Raw genomic sequence first — 19,342 nt, 5'->3', positions numbered from 1 at the left:
TGACTTGTGCCCAGTCGCGCCGGATCCTCTTCAGCACTCTGGGCCGAAGTGGTATAGGCGGAAAGGCGTACAACAGACAGCAGCTCCACTCGCAACGAAAAGCGTCTCCGAGCGAGTGCCGCCTTGGAAATGCCAACGCTCAGAACGGATGACAATGCGCGTTCTCTTCTGTGGCGAATAGATCTAACCAAGGATCTCCCCACTGCTGAAAGAGGCCTTGCGCCACGTCCGAGTTCAGACGCCATTCGTGACCCATCATGCACCGACTGCTGAGTGAGTTCGTCCGCCCTGGCGTTCAGAGAACCTGCCAGGTGTTGAACCACCTGATGTTCCAGCCATTGCCAGAGACGCAGAGCCTCCTGGCATAGGGTCCACGACCCCACCCCGCTCTGTTTGTTGCAGTACCACATGGTGGTGGTTTTGTCCGTGAACACCTGCACTACACTCCCCCGGACAGAGGGGAGGAATGCTTTCAGCGCAAGTCGGATCGCACGCAGCTCCAGAAGGTTTATGTGGAGCTGGGACTCCGCCGGAGACCAGAGGCCTCTGATCTCCGCCTCTCCCATGTGGCCCCCCCAGCCCAGGAGGGATGCGTCAGTCACAGCTACGTGCTCCAGTTGGGGAAGGAAGAGGGATCTGCCGCTGACCCAATCAGTGAACACCCGAGGGGCGCTGGTAAGGCCGAAGGGGAGCACGGCAAATTGAAAGTGCTCGTGGCCTACTGTCAACCGTAGGTAGCGCCGGTGGGCCGGCAGGACGGGGATGTGGAAATACGCGTCCTGCAAGTCCAACGCTACCATCCAGTCTCCTGGGTCTAGGGCAGCTAAGACCTGAGCCAAAGTCAGCATCTTTAACTTCTCCTTCCGGAGGAAGCCGTTGACGTTCCGGAGGTCCAAGATAGGGCATAGGCCACCTTTGCCCTTCTTGGGAACCAGAAAGTAGTGGGAATAGCAACCACACCCTACTTCTGGCCCAGGAACACGCTCGATGGCCCCCTTGGCCAAGAGGGCCGTAACTTCATCCTGCAGAAGTTTCAAGTGATCCCCCGACACGCGGTGGTATTGCGGTGGCATGGCTGGAAGGGTCGCCTCGAAGGGGAGTGAGTAGCCCCTTCGGACTATTTGCAGCACCCACCTGTCCGATATGATGGTGTGCCAGTGGAGGAGGTGATGGCGAACCCTGCCTCCACTGGCGTCAAATGGGCCTGAAAGCTCGAACTAGTAGGGCTTTGAGGCAGATGCTGCGGGGGTAGATGTGGACTGGCCTCGCCGCTGTCCCCGGCCACCGCCACGGCGATTACCACATCCGCCGCCGCGCTGGATGTTAGTCTGCGGCCCATGGCTGGCAGGACGTGTGGGGGCGCCCCTTCCATGGCCACAAAAGGAGCGAAAGGCAGACTGCTGCTGACGCGGGGCCGACAGGCCCAAGAACTTGGCCGTAGCCCTGGAGTCCTTGAAGCGTTCAAGCGCATTATCTGCCTTGCCACCAAAGAGGTGGATGCCATCAAACGGCATGTCCATGAGAGCCGAAAAGTTGGCGAACCTCAACCAGGCGTGGCGGCAAACCGCCACCGTTGTTGACATCGCCTTGCCCAGTGAGTCCGTGGTATCCAGCCCACATCGAATAGAATACCGCGCTGCGTCTCGTCCCTCCGCGAGGGCTTGAGCGAGCTTCGCCCGGGCCCCTTCCGGGCACTCTGGCAGCACGGCCGCAACCGTATCCCACAGAGAGTGGGTATATTGGCCCAAGAGGCAAGCGGTGTTGACTGACCGTAGTCCGCAGGTAAGAACCGAGAACAGTTTCTTACCAAACTGTTCGTACCTCTTGGATTCCCGATCTGGAGGTGCAGTCGGGAATGCGGATTGGGAAGTGGAGGCCTGGATAACCAGGCTCTCGGGGTGGGGTAGGAGGACAGGAAGCTAGGGACGCCCGGAGCTGGGCGTTAGCGGCTGCCGACGTGCCTATCTACAGGAGGGCCTGTAGCGGGCCTGGACCAAGTGCCCAACAGGATGTCCATGAGAGCCTAATTAAACGACAGTAAAGGCTCCGGAGAGCCAGCCTGCGGTCTAAGGACCTCGGTGAGGATATTAGGTAGCGACGGGGAGGGTAAGCGCCAAGGCCTTGGCTGCCCGCATCAGCACCGCACTATAAGCAGCCCCCTCCTACATAGCCACGGTAGGAGGGGAGACAAAACCAGTGTCAGGTGAGGTGTCTAGACCACTGGCCCCTCTCCTAGCTCCTCGGTCCAGTCCTGAAAGGACTGACAGTCACGTGTCAGAGGATCCTCAGACCCCTCTCAACCCTCCTCATCCTCAATCTCCTGAAATTCAGGGTCAAAGGATGGAGCCGGATAAAAGAAGAAAAGTTCTTCGGCCGGCGCCGAATGCGGCGTCGAGCAACGCCGGTCCGACGCCGGATCCGGACCGAGGGAGGGATCGGGGACGTCGTCGTCTGGGAACGCCGTTGGGGGCGACACTCTGGGGGTCGGCGCTGGCGGAGGGGTCGTGAGGTCGACCAGCGGCGACCCGGATCCGGATCCAGTGGGGCCTGGCGGCGTCGGGACGGAAGTCGTCGACGGCTCCGGAGCTGAAGCCTCTGGCCTGCCAAGGCCCCCGGTCGGGGCTTTGGGGCCCGAAGGCGCGCCAACAACCCTCGACGGAGGGAAGTGAGTACTCATGGCCACGAGGAAGTCACGAATCTCCTCCAGCGTCGCATTAAGCCCAGGGACCGGCGGGTGTGGGGCTGACTGCGGTGTCGCCCGACTCCCGGGCTGCATCGTGCGATCGCCAAACAAACAATGTAGGCATCGGCGATGGGGGTCGGTAACCGACATCAGTCGGCACAGGGCTTGAACCCGGGCATCCCTATGGGCACCGATGGAGTCGTTCGACTCGAAAAACAGATCAAAAAGATCTAAAAAGTTTAGTCAAAAAATGACTAAGGGTACCACTTTTTCCGGATCGGCGCTTGCTGGCGCGGAAAAAAGAAGAACTGACATCAGCGCGCGAGGGCGGCATCTAAGTACTCCGACGACGTCATCACGGTGCCAACGACGATGGGCGCGGAGCCGCGGACAAAGCCTACCGACGCGCAGGGGTACTGCTACGCAAAACTTTCCGGATCCAGTCTGACGCCTTGGGATATTCTAAGGTCAGGAATCTAATAAAAACCTGTTTCTTTCAGATAGAATTTTTCAATCCTGTGGGAGCGAGTGGTTGCCCTGTATAAAAAACATTAACCATAATCAGTAACATAACTGCGAAGTCGGGAAAAAATTGAGATGGTAGAATTCTTGGAATTGGAGCATGCCTTTTACTCAAGCAAGGTGCCCCAATACTTATAATTGAGCAAACTAGCTATCATAAGGCAGGGAGGAGTGCCATGTTGGGAACTGGGCCCCAGAGATCAATACACCTTCTCAACAATCAGACAGTCAGAAAAGGCAGTTCAATCAAACAGGGTAACCAACAATAATTTGACGAAGGCCTTCAGCTTAAGCAAATTTGTTTTATCAGCTATTCCGGCAACTCTGATGTTATTCCACCGGGATTGTGATGCAAAGTCCTTGTTTTGGATGTGATTTTAGCAAGGTCGAGCTCCTTGTGTGTTTGTGTTTAGTAAGGTGTCATCCACTAGTGTCGAAATTCACCACTCTACCTCAAAGGTAATCGCCTGTCTAACCATTCCTTCATCGGACCCATCCTGGTTGGAAGATGGTTGATTTTCAGAGCAACCTGCTGACCATTCATTTCATGTATATCAAAAAACTGAACACATGTCCACATCCATGTTGCTGACAGCACCACAGGCGAACCGTTCCGCCACAGGCAGGATGGATCTAGAACACAGTCTTGCAGGTCTTTTCTGATCAAAAGTTAGTTTTGCCTGGTTAGTGCCCGATTTCCCCATAGTTCAGATATTGTAGGATAAGGCAGAGAAGAATAAGTTATTTACTTTCGGTAACAATGTATCTGTAAGAGACATATGTTAGCTATAGATTCCTTACCTTCGAATTTTCCCCAGGCATCAGACTGGATACTGAGCTTTTTTCTTAAGCAGTAGCCCGGAATGTCAGTAAGTGGCGTTGATCGACTCTGCGTCCTTTGTCGGCGGCGTCGTGGTAGCCGGGATGACGTTGCGGTGCCTACTTAGACACCGCCCCTGCACACTGACGTCAATTCTGACAATACTTTCCACGCCAGAAGTGCAGAGCCATGCAAGACAATGACCACTGGTGTGCTGCAACTAGGGCCCCCACAGGAGGATCTTTCTTAGCTAGAGCGTAGAAGATTTTTATGCAAAGGACAACCCATCGTGAGATGGTACGTTTTTGAACAGCCCTACCTTTCTTACCACCCACATATCCAACAAAGAGCTGATCATCCACCCGGAAATCTTTGGTGTGGTCAAAGTAGAATGACAATGCATGTTTAGGGTCCAGACGGTGGAGTTTATCCTCCTGCTTGGAAGGGTGCGGAGGTGGGAAGAAAGTCGGTAATGTGATGGATTGACCTATATGAAAAGGTGAAACCACTTTAGGTAGAAAGAAAGGCCTTGTCCTAAGCACCACTTTGTCCGGATGCACAGAGAAGAAAGGGGACTTGGAAGACAGAGCTTGAAGCTCACTTACTCTGCAAGCAGAGGTGATGGCAACAAGGAAGGCAGTCTTTAGAGTAAGGAGTCTGATTGGACAGTTATTAAAAGGATCAAAGGGAGCACACATAAGGAAAGTAAGAAAAAGGTTCAAGTCCCACTGGGTCATTATGAAAGGAGAAGGAGAAAATCAATGAGTAATGCCCTTAAAGAATCTATCTACAATAGGAGACTTGAATAAGGATGGCTGATCTGGTAGCCGAAGAAAAGCAGACATAGCAGCAAAATAGCCTTTGAGAGTGCCCAGAGCAGAGCTCTGCTGGGCCAAAGAAAGTATAAACAAAATAAAACTCTGAAAGAGGGGCAGAAAGGGGATCCCCAGCCATGCCACAGACTTATAACATCTAAAGGGCGTATAGCGATTTAGTGGAGGGAAGCCTGGCTGCCAAGATGACATTACAGACTTTGGGCGGTAGTTCGAAAGCTGTCAACTGTTGCCGCTCAAACTCCACGCAAGGAGGTGTAAACTGGACAGGTTCAGGTGAAGAACCGTCCCCAGCTGCTGCGACAGAAGATCCTCCCGAAGGGGCAGTCTGATCGGAGGATTGATGGCAATGCTCAGGATCTCGGGGTACCAGACTCTGTGTCCTGTCCAGAGCCACAAGGATAACTTGGGCCTGGTCGAGATTGATCTTCTTGAGCACTCTGGGCAGTAGTGGTACAGGCAGAAAGGCGTACAGGAGGCCGCAGTTCCACTTGCAACAAAAAGCGTCGCCGAGCGAGTGCCACCTTGGAAACTCCAATGCGCAAAACTGCTGACATTGCGCGTTCTCTTCGGAGGCAAACAGATCTAACCAAGGCTCTTCCCTACCACTGAAAGAGACCTTGCACCACCTCCGAATATAGACGCCATTTGTGATTGACCAAGCAACGATGGCTGTGTTCGTCCGCCCTGGCATTCAGAGAACCCACCAGGTGTTGAACCACCAGGTAAATTCATTGATGTTCCAGCTTTGTCCAGAGGCGAATAGCCTCTGACATAGGGTCCATGACCCCACCGCGCCCTATTTGTTGCAGTACCACATGGTGGTGGTGCTTGTCTGAACACCTGCACTACCTTCCCTTTGAGAGAGGGAAGGAATGCCTTCAGTGTCAGTCCGATTGCACGAAGCTCCAGCAGGTTGATATGGAGCCCGCACTCCGCCGGAGACCAGACGCCTCTGATCTCTGCCTCTCCCAGATGGCTGCCCCATCCCAGGAGTGCTGCATCCATCCCCACGATTAGATCTGGTTGGGGAAGGGAGAAGGATCTGCTTCTGAGCCAAGATTGGTTCATTAGCCACCACTGCAGTTGTTGTGCAGTTCCCTCTGAGATCTGGCTGTAGTCTGAAAAATAACCCTGATGCAGCACCCACTGGAACTTCAGGTCCCACTGCAGAGCCCAATAAGCCATCTGGCATGCACCACCAGCAGGATGCAGGAGGCCATGAGGCCTAGCAGCATCAGTCATTCTCACCGAAATCCAGGATAGAAGATGAAACATCAGTTTCATGGTCCAAATATCCCGGACTCGCTCCGCGGGAAGATAGGCCCGAAACTGCACTGTGTCCAGAACAGCTCCGATGAAAGGGAGCATCTGCGAGGGAGTCAGGGGTGACTTTGGCACGTTGATAGTGAACCTCAGCAAGTGAAAGAGGTCCGCCGTAGTCTGGAGGTGGGAGACGACAGCAGGGGTGAACTCGCCTTCAACAGCCAGTCGTCAAGACTGGAACCCTTGATCTGCGCAGATGAACTGCGACCACTGCCATCACATTTGAGAACACTCGAGGAGCACTGGTAAGGCCAAAGGGGGGCTCGGTGAACTGAAAGTGCTAGTGGCTCACCATGAACTGTAGATAGCGTCTGTCGGCTGGCAAGACGGGAATATGGAAATGAGCATCCTGCAAGTCCAACGCCACCATCCAGTCTCCGGGGTCGAAGGCAGACAGGACCTGAGCCAACGTGAGCATATTGAACTTCTCCTTCCGGAGGAAGCGGTTGAGGGCCCCGAGGTCTAGAATAGGACACAGGCCTTTGTCCTTCTTGGGCCCCCGAAAGTAGCAGGAATAGCAACCCCAACCTACTTCTGGAGCTGGGACCTTTGGCCAAGAGAGTTGAAACTTCCTAGTGAAGTGCCAAATGATCCTCCCACATGCGATGGAAAGACGGTGTCATGGAAGGAAGGGGTAGTGTCTAAGCCTATGGACTATTTCCCAAAACCCCGTGTCTGACGTGATGAATTGCCAGTGGAGGAGGTGATGGCGAATCCTGCCTCCCACTGGTCGTTGATGGGCCTGACATTTCGGACTAGGAATGTTTGGAAGCTGCTGCAGGTGGGGCGGGGGTGGGAAGGGTAGCCTGGCCCTCCCGCCCGTTGGCTCCCAGACCTGCAAGGTCGCTGGGTCCCACGTCAGTCGGCCACGCAGTGGCTGGGCAGTTTGCATAAGTATGTCGCTAGACTGGTCGGACATCTTTGGTTGCCTCTTTCGTAGCCATGAAAGGGACGAAAAGCAGACTGGAGTGGGCGAGAAAGCACAGCGAGTCCCAAAGCTCTGGCTGTAGCCAGAGAATCTTTAAGCTCCAGCGGCGAGTCAGCTTTGTTGCCAAAAATATGACAGCCATCAAAGGGCATGTCCATCAAAGTTGAATGGACATCCCCCGATAAGCCAGATGTCCTCAACCAGGCGTACCACCTAAGGGCTACCAAAGTGGCACTCGTACTGTCCAGTGAGTCAGTGGTATTCAGTCCACATCTGATTGTGAATTTGGCTGTGTCTCTCCCATTCCCCACTGCCTGAGAGAGAACGGCCCGGGCCTCCTCCGGGCACTGAGACAACACCTGCACAACCGTATCAAAGATGGTATGGAGTATCAGCCCAAGAGGCACGCAGTATTTAAGGACTGCAGTGCCAAGCTGGAGAAAAAGAACATACGCTTCCAAAGAAGAGCAGAAGAAAAAGCGCCCTTGGAAGAAGAGGCTTGGACCACCAAGCTCTCGGGGGAAGGGTGTAGGGCAAGAACATTGGGTCAACCAGGGCCGGGCGGAGGGCATTCGTCCTCTTCACAGGAGCCTCTGTACTGGGCTTGGACCATGTGCCCAGGAGGACATCAGTGAGGGCCTTGTTAATCAGCAATAGGGGTTCAAAAGTGGATGCCGCAGGTTGAAGCACCTCCATCAGGAGGTTAGTCCAGACTGCCACTGAAGAGAGCTCAAGGCACAAGGCCTCGGCTGCCCTACTTACCACCACAGCATAGGATGCTCCCTCCTCCATAGCCACAGTAGGGGGAGAAAGCAAGCCAGTGTCTGGAGAAGTGACCAGACCACTAGCGTCTCCCAGGTCCTCACGCCAGTACGGTTCTCCCAGCTGGTCGACTAAAGGGTCCAGCGACGACTCCCAGTCCTCATCACCACCCTCTGCTCGAAAGGGAACACAAGGGAAGAACAAGGGAACAAAAGTACCCTCTGGCGTCATTTCCGACGCCGGCCGACGTGGGACCGGCTCCAACTCGGGGATGACGATGGGACGGTGTTGGTCGGGGGCACGACCGGCGCTGGGGGCGTCGTCGTCGGGATCAGCACCGGGGTAGGTTGAGTGAGAGCGACCGGTGTCAATCTGGATCTAGGCCTGGATCTGCAGGGTGCCCAGGTGACGGTTCCACCCACATCAAAGGCCAGGACCCCCAAACCTTGCCCGCAGGGCCAAAAGGTGCACCAGTGATGTCGTACGAGTTACTTACCTTCGGTAACGATGTATCTGGGGAGACAATTCTAGCCGCAGATTCCTTAACGTAGAATTATCCCCAGGTGTGAGACTGGATCCGGAATTTTTTTTGCCACAGCATCCCTGCGCGCCGGGGGACGGCATCACGCGCCTCCTCCCAGACGTCGTCCGCGCACGTGACATCAGCGTGGTCACATAAGTTCCACTCCGGTGTGCCTACGTCAGTTTTCTTCGGAGAACTTTTCTGCGCCACAAAGCAGAGCCATCAGACAAACTGTAGGAGTATGAGAACAATGTGCAAAAGAGCAGAAAAAATGGAAAAAGGAATGGTGACGAACAACACCATAAGGAGCAGTGCCAACACTGCAGTACCCAAAGGCAGGGAAAGAAGAAAGAACAGAGCACAGCCCTGAGCAGCCACCCTACCAATATGTAGACACTTCCCCCACTTGAGACAAGGAACATATGCAACATGTCATGACAACATGTAGCAGGACTAGAACCCCAAACAAGAACAACAAAGGGGAACCAGTTCCAAGACAAACAGGGAACGACAAACCTCCAAGGCTACCCCAGCACAGAGTGCAAAAACCCCCCAAAGGTACAGAGGGCAAAGGCACGGCCAGAAGACCCCAACCCAGAGGTTAGCAGTGTGGCCAGGACCCTTAGTAACAAGGGAGGGAGGGAAGGGACGAGAGTAAAGGCAAGCCCCAATCCTGGAGCAACCAGAGCAGAGGGGCACAGGAGTACATATAGATCCATCCTCCAAAGCACCAAAGAGGAGGAAAGGAACAAGAAATAAGACAAATCATCCTGTCAAAAGAACGAAAGAATGTACTCACAGAAGACATAGCCACCTACCGGGAGGCGAGTGCAGAAGACCAAGCCAAAGGTCCTTGCAGAACAGGGAGGTAGGGCGGGCCGTGAAGGAATCTGTGGTTAGAATCGTCTCTACCAGATACATCGTTACCGAAGGTAAGTAACTCGTACATCTGATAAAGACTACTAGCCGCAGATTCCTTCATGTAGAATAGATACCCTACCCATACCCACGGGGAAGGACCCCACCAGCCTGGACATAACAGAGGGTCCTACAGGGGACTAGACCAACGGATAGGGCGATGAGCCTCATCCCCCTGGCAAGGGCAACCCCCACAAGCAGAACACCACCGACCCCAAGAGGGGTGTGGGAAGAAGAAAAGAAGATGAAAGAGGAAGCCTGTTCACACTCAACAGAGGAAACAAGGGCAAAGCTAGGGGAGGCTGAAGCACCCCACGCCCCTACAAAGCAACATAACCTCCATCCAATGCCAAGGCCAGGAAGAAGAACAACCAAGAGGGCCCAAGAAGACGAGGGAAAAGAAGGCAAGCCCACCACAGTCGGAAGTCAATAGACGAGACAGAACGGCGCGGACAGCAATAAAGCAGTCGGAAGCAGGAAGAGCAGCCTGGCCACCAGGAAGACCGGGCAGGCTGCGCCTGAAAGATGGAGGAACACAAAACCTTCTCAGCCCCAGGACAGAGAACATGAGGGCTCTGAAGTGCCCGGACACACCTCAGCGAGGAGTCAGCACACACGACCCAAAAGAAGCAGAACCAGAGCCACAACTCCAGGCCGCAGACAGCAGGTCAGACCTGGCGAACAGCGCAGCGACCCCAGAGAAGGACACCCCGGGCCCCACCAAGGTATTCCAATTCAGCAATAAGGGAATTGCACCTGCATAGCACAAACGCCATGGAGAGCAGAGGCCAGAAAGTGACCACAACTCCCCAGCTCAGAACAAGCTATATAACAGCTACCACTTCCCCACATAGGGTATGTTAAGTCCCAAGACATGGGAACCCTCTTAGGAAGAAACTTCTGCAGCAGATGACAACAGAAAAAGCAGCGGGGAAAAAACCCCGCAGAAGGCTTGTCAAGCAGCCAAAGAGAGAAAAAAAAAGGCTTAATCTCAGGGCCAACCTGGTGCAGATAACCAAAAGCAAAAACACACAGCCAAGAAGGGCCATCCAGCAGCCAACAGAACCACAGTCTCAACAAGGAGGACTCGAGTGGCCACGAAGCACGACCAAGCACCTCCGAGATGTCCAGAGCAGAGCGAAGAATAAACGCCGCCAGCTCCCGGCCATCCAACGCATGGTGGCGCAAATCAACCCGAGCATCCTCCTGTGAAGCGGCGAATCTCAGGGACTCAGCAGAGTCCCACAAACAAGAGGTGGCCCTAGCCAACACACAAAGTGTTAAGGGCCTGCAGAGGTGCACTGGTTGAAGCGAACATATTGTGCCCCCAAGAGTCTAGCCAGCAGGCCTCCCGTGATGGTGGAGACAACAGCGGCGGCTGGGAGGGAAAGGCAGTCCACAAAAGGGGGCTTGAGGAAGAGGGGTGGAGGGAAAGACACACCGGGTCACGCGGTGCTAGAAGGTGACGGTGCAGGTGTTGGGGTACCGGATCCCCCATGGCGGGGCGCCCCCAAGTCCGCATCAGGGAATAAAGGAGCGAACCCTCAAAGGGAAGCAGCAGCTCCCTCCCACCAGAGCCCTGGTGGAGAACTTCCAGAAGATGATCCGCGGGGAAATGGGCAACTGTTATCACCCATGCGCAAAATACCCACAGCCGTGGACATAGAGCGAGCGAAGGCTGCACCCGCCTCAGTAGGGCCCCACGGTGGGGTAAGCAGCTCCTCCGTGGGCGAAGGCTGCAAGCTAAGGAGGCCGTCCCCAAAGCCAGCCGGAGTGGGCAAAGGCCAGGTCCGGAAAGGAGAAAGAGGGACCGAGGAGTGGGGGACCGGTGGCTCCTCCAGTGAAAACCGCGTCCGCGGCAACGGGGAGGAGCCGTCTTTTGATGACGTCGGGGAGAAGGCCACACCAGCAGGCAACCAACCTCCGGGGAAGAGGGGGCGTCCGAAGATGAGTCCGCGACCAGACGCCTGTCCAGCCGCAGAGTCCGCAGCCCAAGGCAGAACGTAATCGTCCAGCGCCAAAGGGGATGCCGGACAGGCTCTCTCCACACAGCGCAGGGGACCGGGGCTGGGCCGGAGCCGAGGTGGCTAAGGGACAGCGCTGACTCGACCTCCGACGAGGCAGCCGCCTGCGTAGAGGGACTCGGGGAGTGACAAGGAGCCCCCCGCCATGGTCGACCCATAATGGGAGGTCTGCCGACCCATGTGGCGCCGCCAGGGCCCACTCGACCTCGAATGAGGCAGCCGCCTGCGTGGAGGGACGAGAGGGGCCCGGAGGGGTACGAGGGGTCCCTCGCCAACCTCGACCCATAACGCCACGAGGGGGGTCCACCCACCTCTGTGGCGCTGCCAGGGTCAGCAGCTGCCGGCGCGGTAGCGGCGTCACCTCGGCCTCAGACAAGTTCACCGCCTGTCTAGAGGGCCGAAAGGGGCTCAGGGATGCGAACCGAGCCCCAGAGACCTCCTGCGACACCACAGGGACTCCCGCAGGAGTTTGCAGCGAGGTAGAGGTGCCGTAGTCCGAAGGAGGGACCCCCGAAGGGCCGCACCCGAACGGCACCACATCCTCCAAGCCTGGAGCTGAGCCAGTCGGGGCCGGAGCCGCCGGTGACGCCGCGGAGGTTCTCGCACAACACAAGGGATCCGCAGACTTTCCAGGAGGAGAAGGAGAAGCCTGCAAAGCCGCCACATATGTCTCCATCTGGGCTTTCGACGCCCTCTCACCAGAAAACGGTGGATAGGGGGACGATACGCGGGACCGCATCATCTGAGGAGAGCCCACGCCCCTAACAGGCCGGAAACCAGCCCTCTGGGACAAACTGCGACACTTACCGACAGGGGAGCGACGCTCTTGCGGCATAGGAGAGGGAAGAGGACGACGATGGCTGCTTCGTAAACCTTCCGCAGAAGCTGATCGAGGTGACAAAGCCGACCTGGACAGACGAGCCAAGAGAAGTTTCATCCGGCGCTCCCGCCGCAACTTCGGCTTCAACTGTTGGCACACCTCGCAATCAGTGAAGCCATGATCTTCCCCCAAACACCACATGCAGGGATGCTGTGGCAAAAAAATCCGGATCCAGTCTCAGGCCTGGGGATAATTCTACGTTAAGGAATCTGCAGATAGTAGTCTCTATCAGATAGGCTGCCCAAAGATGAGGTGTAAGGCCTCAAAAAACTGTTGAAGCTGGGTAGGAGATGCTCCGGCTCCTGGAAATAGGGGGAGGCGTGGAGTCGTCCCTGAATCGGGCACCGGAGACGAAGTCTTGGAACGACGACGCTCCGAATCCCGTGTTGCATCAGAAGGTGAGTGCTTGTTCTTCTTCACCTTCTTGTGTTTGACGTACCCGATGACCTCATCGACTTGGAGTGCAAAAAGGAGTGGGGCCTCCGCTAATGGCCTTGAGGCTCCAGACACCACAGGCACACGAGGTGCAGGTCCATCACAGACATCATCTTGCGACAGGCACCGCAGAGCTTGAAGCTGGTTCACCGAAGGGACATCCCTCGCGCAACAGGAGTCAAAAGACCAAAAAAAAAAAAAAGGAATACGTTGGCAAAAGTCGCATAAGGTCTAGCTAAAAAGAGACTAAGGGGTAGCCCTCTACAGATCTGCACTAGGCTGGAACGGAAATGTAATTCCGTCGACCACAATGCAGACAACGGATGCAGAGTTGACCGATGCCACCTACCGAAGCGCTGGGGTACTGCTTAAAAAAAATTCGCCAGATCCAGTCGGACGCCTGGAGGAAATTCAAAGGTAAGAAATCTATAAATAACGGTCTCTTTCAAATTGGCCCTGCAGTCAGTGACAACAAATCTGTCTGTAGCAGTGGCGTGTTGAATTTCCACTCAATTAAAGGACAGATTTCAATACTCTCCATGAAAGACAATGTGCAAATGCTGGCTCCATTAATCCCAGGCAAGACTAGAAGATTCCTACTAGAATATTACAAAGTTTGGCAGTCTCCCACAGTTCTAGTACCCAGATGTGAGCAGATCGCCAGCCTGTGAAATATCTCAAAGGACTAGCCAAAGCCTATGAGGTAGGCCATCAGCCAGGCCACACTCAATCTCACTGTGAAGGCTCCCGGTAAACCTGCAATGCTATGGTACTGTGTGTGCCTCCTCCCAATGGTGGCTTTTCCCCCATTTGTTGTGAGGGTTCTGTGTCTCTTTCCCACCTGCATCTCTGTCAGGTTGCTGGGTCCAGGACATCTGAGCCACTGCGTGTGTTCCAATCTGATAGAAATTTGAATTGGTTGGTGCACAGCCTATGGTTTTATAACTCTTTGTGTGTTTTTTTTTTTAGATAGATTTCCAAAGTTTATGGATTGTTCGGGTGCTCCTTAGGTGGTGTGTTCGTCCTGGGACCACGTCTGGATAAATATAATTAATGATGTGCTTCCATAAATTGGAAGCATCTCTATTTTAGGGCACTCCTTTGGTTCCTTGATAAAGACACCTCAAGTGCTTTCTTAGGAATAATTTTTCTTTTATTTCATTATGTTTATTCTTTTTTAGGAATTGGTTTCATTCCATGTGGTTTCTTTCCATTTGTTTTTTGGCATTTAAAATGTTCAAAAGCATACCCATTTTAATCAGATCCGATGCATTTCGGGCTTTTTGCCCTTCTTCCGGGAGCCTATCTACAAAAACATAAACATAAACATAAAGGATATAGTTTCTATGTACATATTTGTCAGTAAAAATACAGCGATATAACATGTTATCTGTTCCGTGCATTCATGAATTCATAGTAACAAAACATTTGTGCGTGGCCCCAAGCATAAGTGGTGTTGTTCGTGCCGGTGGTTTGTTATTCAGTAAAAAAGGAAAAAGAGTTGCGCGGACTCACGTTTTGTCGGTTGGAGTACTGTGCTGTGGTTAACTGAAAAGGAAAGCGATAATAAGTATATACAAGGCTCGTCTTTTGAAATGTGTCGATAGTTGCGTGGCGTTATTGCCAGGCAGGTCGAAGAAACTTACTTGAAAACGCCAATAGTTACGCGCTCTTCGGTTCGATGTCAAGTGTAGCTGGAATAACACCAGAGAGAAGCTTCATGAGGCACTAACAGCCTTGAATGAGATCAATGACAAAATTCAATGTACATGGGAGATACAAAAAGAAAAAATAACATTCCGAGATGTGGAAATTACTCTGAAAGACACAAATCTGGAGACTGACCTATTCAGAAAACAAACGGACAGAAACAATACCCTACATTACTCCAGTTTTCATCAAACATCTCTCAAACACCATTTACCGTTCTCCCAAACGGTACGAGCAAAAAGAAGAACATCTAATGAACCCAAAGCAATTGAAAGGATTGAAGAAATGGGACAAAGATTCGAAATGAGGGGTTATCCAAAAACATCGTGGAACAAGCCAAACAACGCTTAACTTTAATCCCCAGAACAAACTTGCTAAAGAATACAGAAAAGACACAAAATACCAGATTGGTAATGGTCTCCAAATACTCGACATGGAGTCCAGCATTCAAAAAGATTATTATGAAACACTGGCCAATTCTTAGCATGGAACCAGACTTCAAGACCTTATTCACTCAACCGCCTATATTTGCATATTCTAGAAATAACAACTTGGGAGAATTACTGAATAAAAGTGCACCATGCACAAAAGAAAATAAAGGCACCAGAGCCTGTATGAACTGCAACAATTGCAATAACATAATTAAAGGGAGTACCATAACACATCCCATGAAAGGGTTCAATATTAAATTGAAAACTACAGCTACATGCGATACAGCAAACGTTATATACCTCTTAAAATGTCCATGCGGAAAAGTCTACATTGGGAAAACGGAAAGAAAGATAAAAATCAGCATCAACAAACCTAAATCTAACATCAGACCACATAATGAAAAATCATCTGTTGCAGCACACTTTAATGAACTTAAACACCATATTTCACAACTTAAGTTTCTAATCTTAGAAACCGTCACCAAGAAAGAAGGCTGAGACAATAATAAATATCTCCTGCAAAGAGAGAATTTCTGGCTCTGTACATTGAACTCTATGAAACCGTATGGTTTAAATGACCGATTGGAATTTACCGGTTATCTCTGATACTATATATGTAATTAGCCCTCTGGGCTCTTGATGTGAGTTCCCATGTTGCCATTAGTACTCATCAACATATATGTACACACTGAACTGATACACTCAGATTTATCCTCGCTGTTAATCTATGTTACTTTAACACACTTTTTCATCCTTTAAGCCTTTACTTCTAGACACTGTTATCATTCTTTACGTCTATACACTTCACGTTATCATTTTCTTTTACTCTGGAAAATTCCAATATGGCCGCGACATCGAACCGAAGAGCGCGTAACTATTGGCGTTTTCAAGTACGTTTCTCCGACCTGCCTGGCAATAACGCCACTAACTATCGACACATTTCAAAAGACGAGCCTTGTATATACTTATTATCGCTTTCCTTTTCAGTTAACCACAGCACAGTAATCCAACTGACAAAACGTGAGTCCGCGCAACTCTTTTTACTTTTTTACTGAATCACAAACCACCGGCACGAACAACACCACTTATGCTTCGGGCCACGCACAAATGTTTTGTCACTATGAATTCATGAATGCACGGAATAGATTACATGTTATATCGCTGTATTTTTACTGACAAATATGTACATAGAAGCTATATTCTTTATGTTTATGTTTTTGTAGATAAGCTCCCGGAAGAAGGGCAAAAAGCCCGAAATGCATCGGAGCGGATTAAAATGTGTATGCTTTTGAACATTTTGAATGCCAAAAAACAAATGAAAAGAAACCACATGGAATTAAACCAATTCCCTAAAAAAGAATAAACATAATGAAATAAAAGAAAAATTATTCCTAAGAAAGCACTTGAGGAGTCTTTATCAAGGAACCAAAGGAGTGCCCTAAAATAGGGATGCTTCCAATTTATGGAAGCGCATCATTAATTATTCCAATCTGATAGCACAGCAGGCAGGGAGTGTATGGGAAGGTTCCCGGTCACTGCAAAGGTGCATATAGATCCTCAACAGCGTTAGTGGGTAAGGATTGGGCCAGATAAGAGTCCGCCCACCATAATCTGGCAGTCGTCTCCACCGCAAAGCCCAAAGGAGCTCAGTCTTCTAGGCCACAGCACCCCAGCAGCACAGCCGCCAGCACGGCAGATCCGGGTCTCTGATTGCCTTACAGCTCCATCGCCTGGTACCCACAGCCTCAAGGGTAACCATCTTGGTTTCCAAGATGCAATGGGATATGCCAGAGATACACATATGGAGGAGTCCAGGATCACAGCTCCCTGTCAAGCGTCCATCTGTGGTGGCAATAAGCCAGCACCACTATCCCCCAACAACCCCGCCCCCACTGCTTGGACCAGATTGCTTCAGAGTAGAAACAAGTGACTGTTAGGCAATGTGAGTCACTGTTTTACTGCTATCATCACACAGAGCGCCAGAAAGAAGTATGCAGCATTTTGCTTAGAGATGTTTCATGGTAAACAGTATCTGGTTGTTCAGTCTCGATTATTTTACATGAAGAAGCAAACAAAACTTTCATGTACTGCCAAAAACTACTGTGCTAGAAAGAACAACAAAATGTGTCAACTTACCATCTCTGATAGGAGAGAACATATCACCTAAACTACTCCTTCCGTATGCATCATTGATTTTTAAATCCATAGATTTTGAATAATCAGTTTCTTTTGAAGGAATAACATCGAGACTGGTGCTTCGACGTACACCTATAATAAACAAAGTCAACAGATTGATTACTTTTGAAAAACAAATACCTGCAAAGTAGAAGCTGTTATCAGAACAGATTCATTTGGCAAAAATCATTCAATGCAATCAGCACATGGACAGCAAAACGAGGTGACTGTTTTGTAAAACAACAAAAGTTGTTCTCAAGTGTCAAGACTGAACTGGCGATCAGCAGCCTGGGTAAATTCTCAGTACCCTGATGGACAAATGGCTGATCTCAACAGTTAGGTAGATTTAGGGAGCACCAGCAATCAAGTCTATTGACCCCTGTGGATGCACACAATCGTTTGAGAATTAAGGCACATAAAAACCACTCTCACAGTACAATAATAATATCCAATAAATACAGTACTTGCTCAGTACTCATTTGCAGCTGTGAACAGTGATAATTGTAACAAAACCTGCTGAAACTCATTTGATTGACTTTGAAATGATTAAAGGGTCAAGTGCACAACCAAACCGTAACAGAGGTTTTCAATTTTTTTGGCTTGGAGCTCCTAAGCAAAATGTTTTGAAGTTGGGCTACCCTCCAAAACTAGAACAAGGACTTGCAGGTGGAGTGGGAGGGACAGGGCTGAGCGCAGGGTTCCTGAGATCAGTTCAGGGATATGTTTTCAGTAGCTCATAATCCAGACTAAATGTTACAGCAAACGTATCAAACAAAACCAATAACTGACCCAAAATTACACAAGCTCTCGCATTTCATCCCACTTTAAATTCTGCAAGGGTGGCCTCCGTCCTAATGTTAGAAAGAACATCACCCCCTGTCCCTTTTCTAAAGTGAGACAGTCATAAATGTGATGCAGTGGGACTCCCAGATCCCTGGGCCCCGTTGTAGCTGCACCTGCTTCACTAACGATAGCCACTGATTTGTGAAGTGGGCTGTCTCCTCTGCCCTCTGTTAAATACAAGGCTTCCATCTTGCCATATCCTCCTCCTTACCATCTGAGGCCAAACTATGGTGTCTTCCCTGCTTCAATTTACCTCTCCTTTGAGCCATTGCTACAAGGCCCAACGAAACGCTGGCATAGCAAGAGTGCCCTGGGCCCGAATGAAAACAAGGTAGGATGGTAAAATAGTGATGAATGACGTTTAGTTGTCACTTCATACCCTTCCGCACTAGTGCCACTGTACCTGCAGCACTAAAGATACTTTCTGCACCTTTGTTTTAAAAAACAAAATAACAAAAAAAAAAAGCAGCAGGACTGTCTTGAGCTCTAATACTGGCTATGACAATAGGTAGGACACTCCGCTATTTTTGTAGTAAGACGGCCATATTTGGGATGCAGTGGTCACTCTGAAGTGTCTGAGAAAACCAGTTGATGGTAGGGATATGATCTGCTGAGCAATCACTCTCACTTCCACAAAGAAGTAAAAAGCACTGGCACAGCCAACAAGTCTCACCATTGTAATCTATTGGCCTTGCCAATGCTTTCTGCTAATGCTGTACAGCATCACCAAAAAGCAAAATGCTGTTTGGTAAAAACACGACGGGAGCATGAGCGCACATGCATCATTCGCCCACGTCATTCAGTCAGAAGCATCTATGGGGACGTATTAGTATGCATGTGTCACTTCACATAGATGTACCAACTGAATGACGCAGGTGCTATTGAATTATTTTCATTTACTCACCCAAGGCGGTGGACAACACTCGGAACAGTAAATACAAATAAAAAAAATGTACCTGCGCAAGAGCGCATTTGTGAAAGCAGAGTGGCTTGGGGCAGCACATGGGAACTGTGGCGCTCTCCAAAACATTCTAACTATAAGCATTATATGGATCGCAACGGGGGGGGAGCAACAGAGGAGCAGGTGAGGGAGTGAGGAAAAAGGGAGTGGGAGGAGCAACAGACATGGTGAGGTTAAATACAAATTTAAAAGAAGCTGAGTAACACAGCACACATGAGGTGGTGAGCAGGAATCTAACAGGAAAAGCAGCACACAAGTGACGTCGAGGGGCCTCCGCTGTGAGGGCCCTCTCCTAGAATCGTACAGCAGAGTAACCACACCACTACAAATGTACACCACACGTAGATAGAGTTTTCAATCTTTATCTGGCAATAAGTATCGTTTCAATATATACAGCAGATCCCGAGATCTGGAAAGTCTCGTGACAAAGGGCAAGGTAGCGGGACAGTCTTATAGATGGTCGGTTGCAAGGAGACTCTACGCACAGCTCTCAATCCTCGAGCTGGGGGGTTCCGGAAGGTTGGGCCGCGGCAGCGCCAGCAGGCTCCAAGATGGTTCAGCGAGTGTG

At 51.1% G+C, this 19,342-nt stretch overlaps 1 protein-coding gene across 3 annotated transcripts in view; it reads right to left on the bottom strand.

Annotated features, from left to right (window-relative positions):
* The window catches only part of NEDD1 (NEDD1 gamma-tubulin ring complex targeting factor), a 383,820-nt gene that overhangs the window by 207,659 nt on the left and 156,819 nt on the right, over positions 1–19,342 (bottom strand). For all 3 annotated transcript variants that reach the window (XM_078677984.1, XM_078677985.1, XM_078677986.1), the window contains exon 9: positions 16,932–17,063. In XM_078677984.1, the coding sequence (XP_078534110.1) occupies positions 16,932–17,063 (132 nt within the window). The remainder of the gene's footprint in view (positions 1–16,931; positions 17,064–19,342) is intronic.

Source organism: Lissotriton helveticus, chromosome 1_1 (genome assembly GCF_964261635.1).
Source record: "Lissotriton helveticus chromosome 1_1, aLisHel1.1, whole genome shotgun sequence".
In the NCBI taxonomy this organism is placed as follows: domain Eukaryota; kingdom Metazoa; phylum Chordata; class Amphibia; order Caudata; family Salamandridae; genus Lissotriton; species Lissotriton helveticus.
This window is presented reverse-complemented; position numbering and strand designations above follow the sequence as displayed.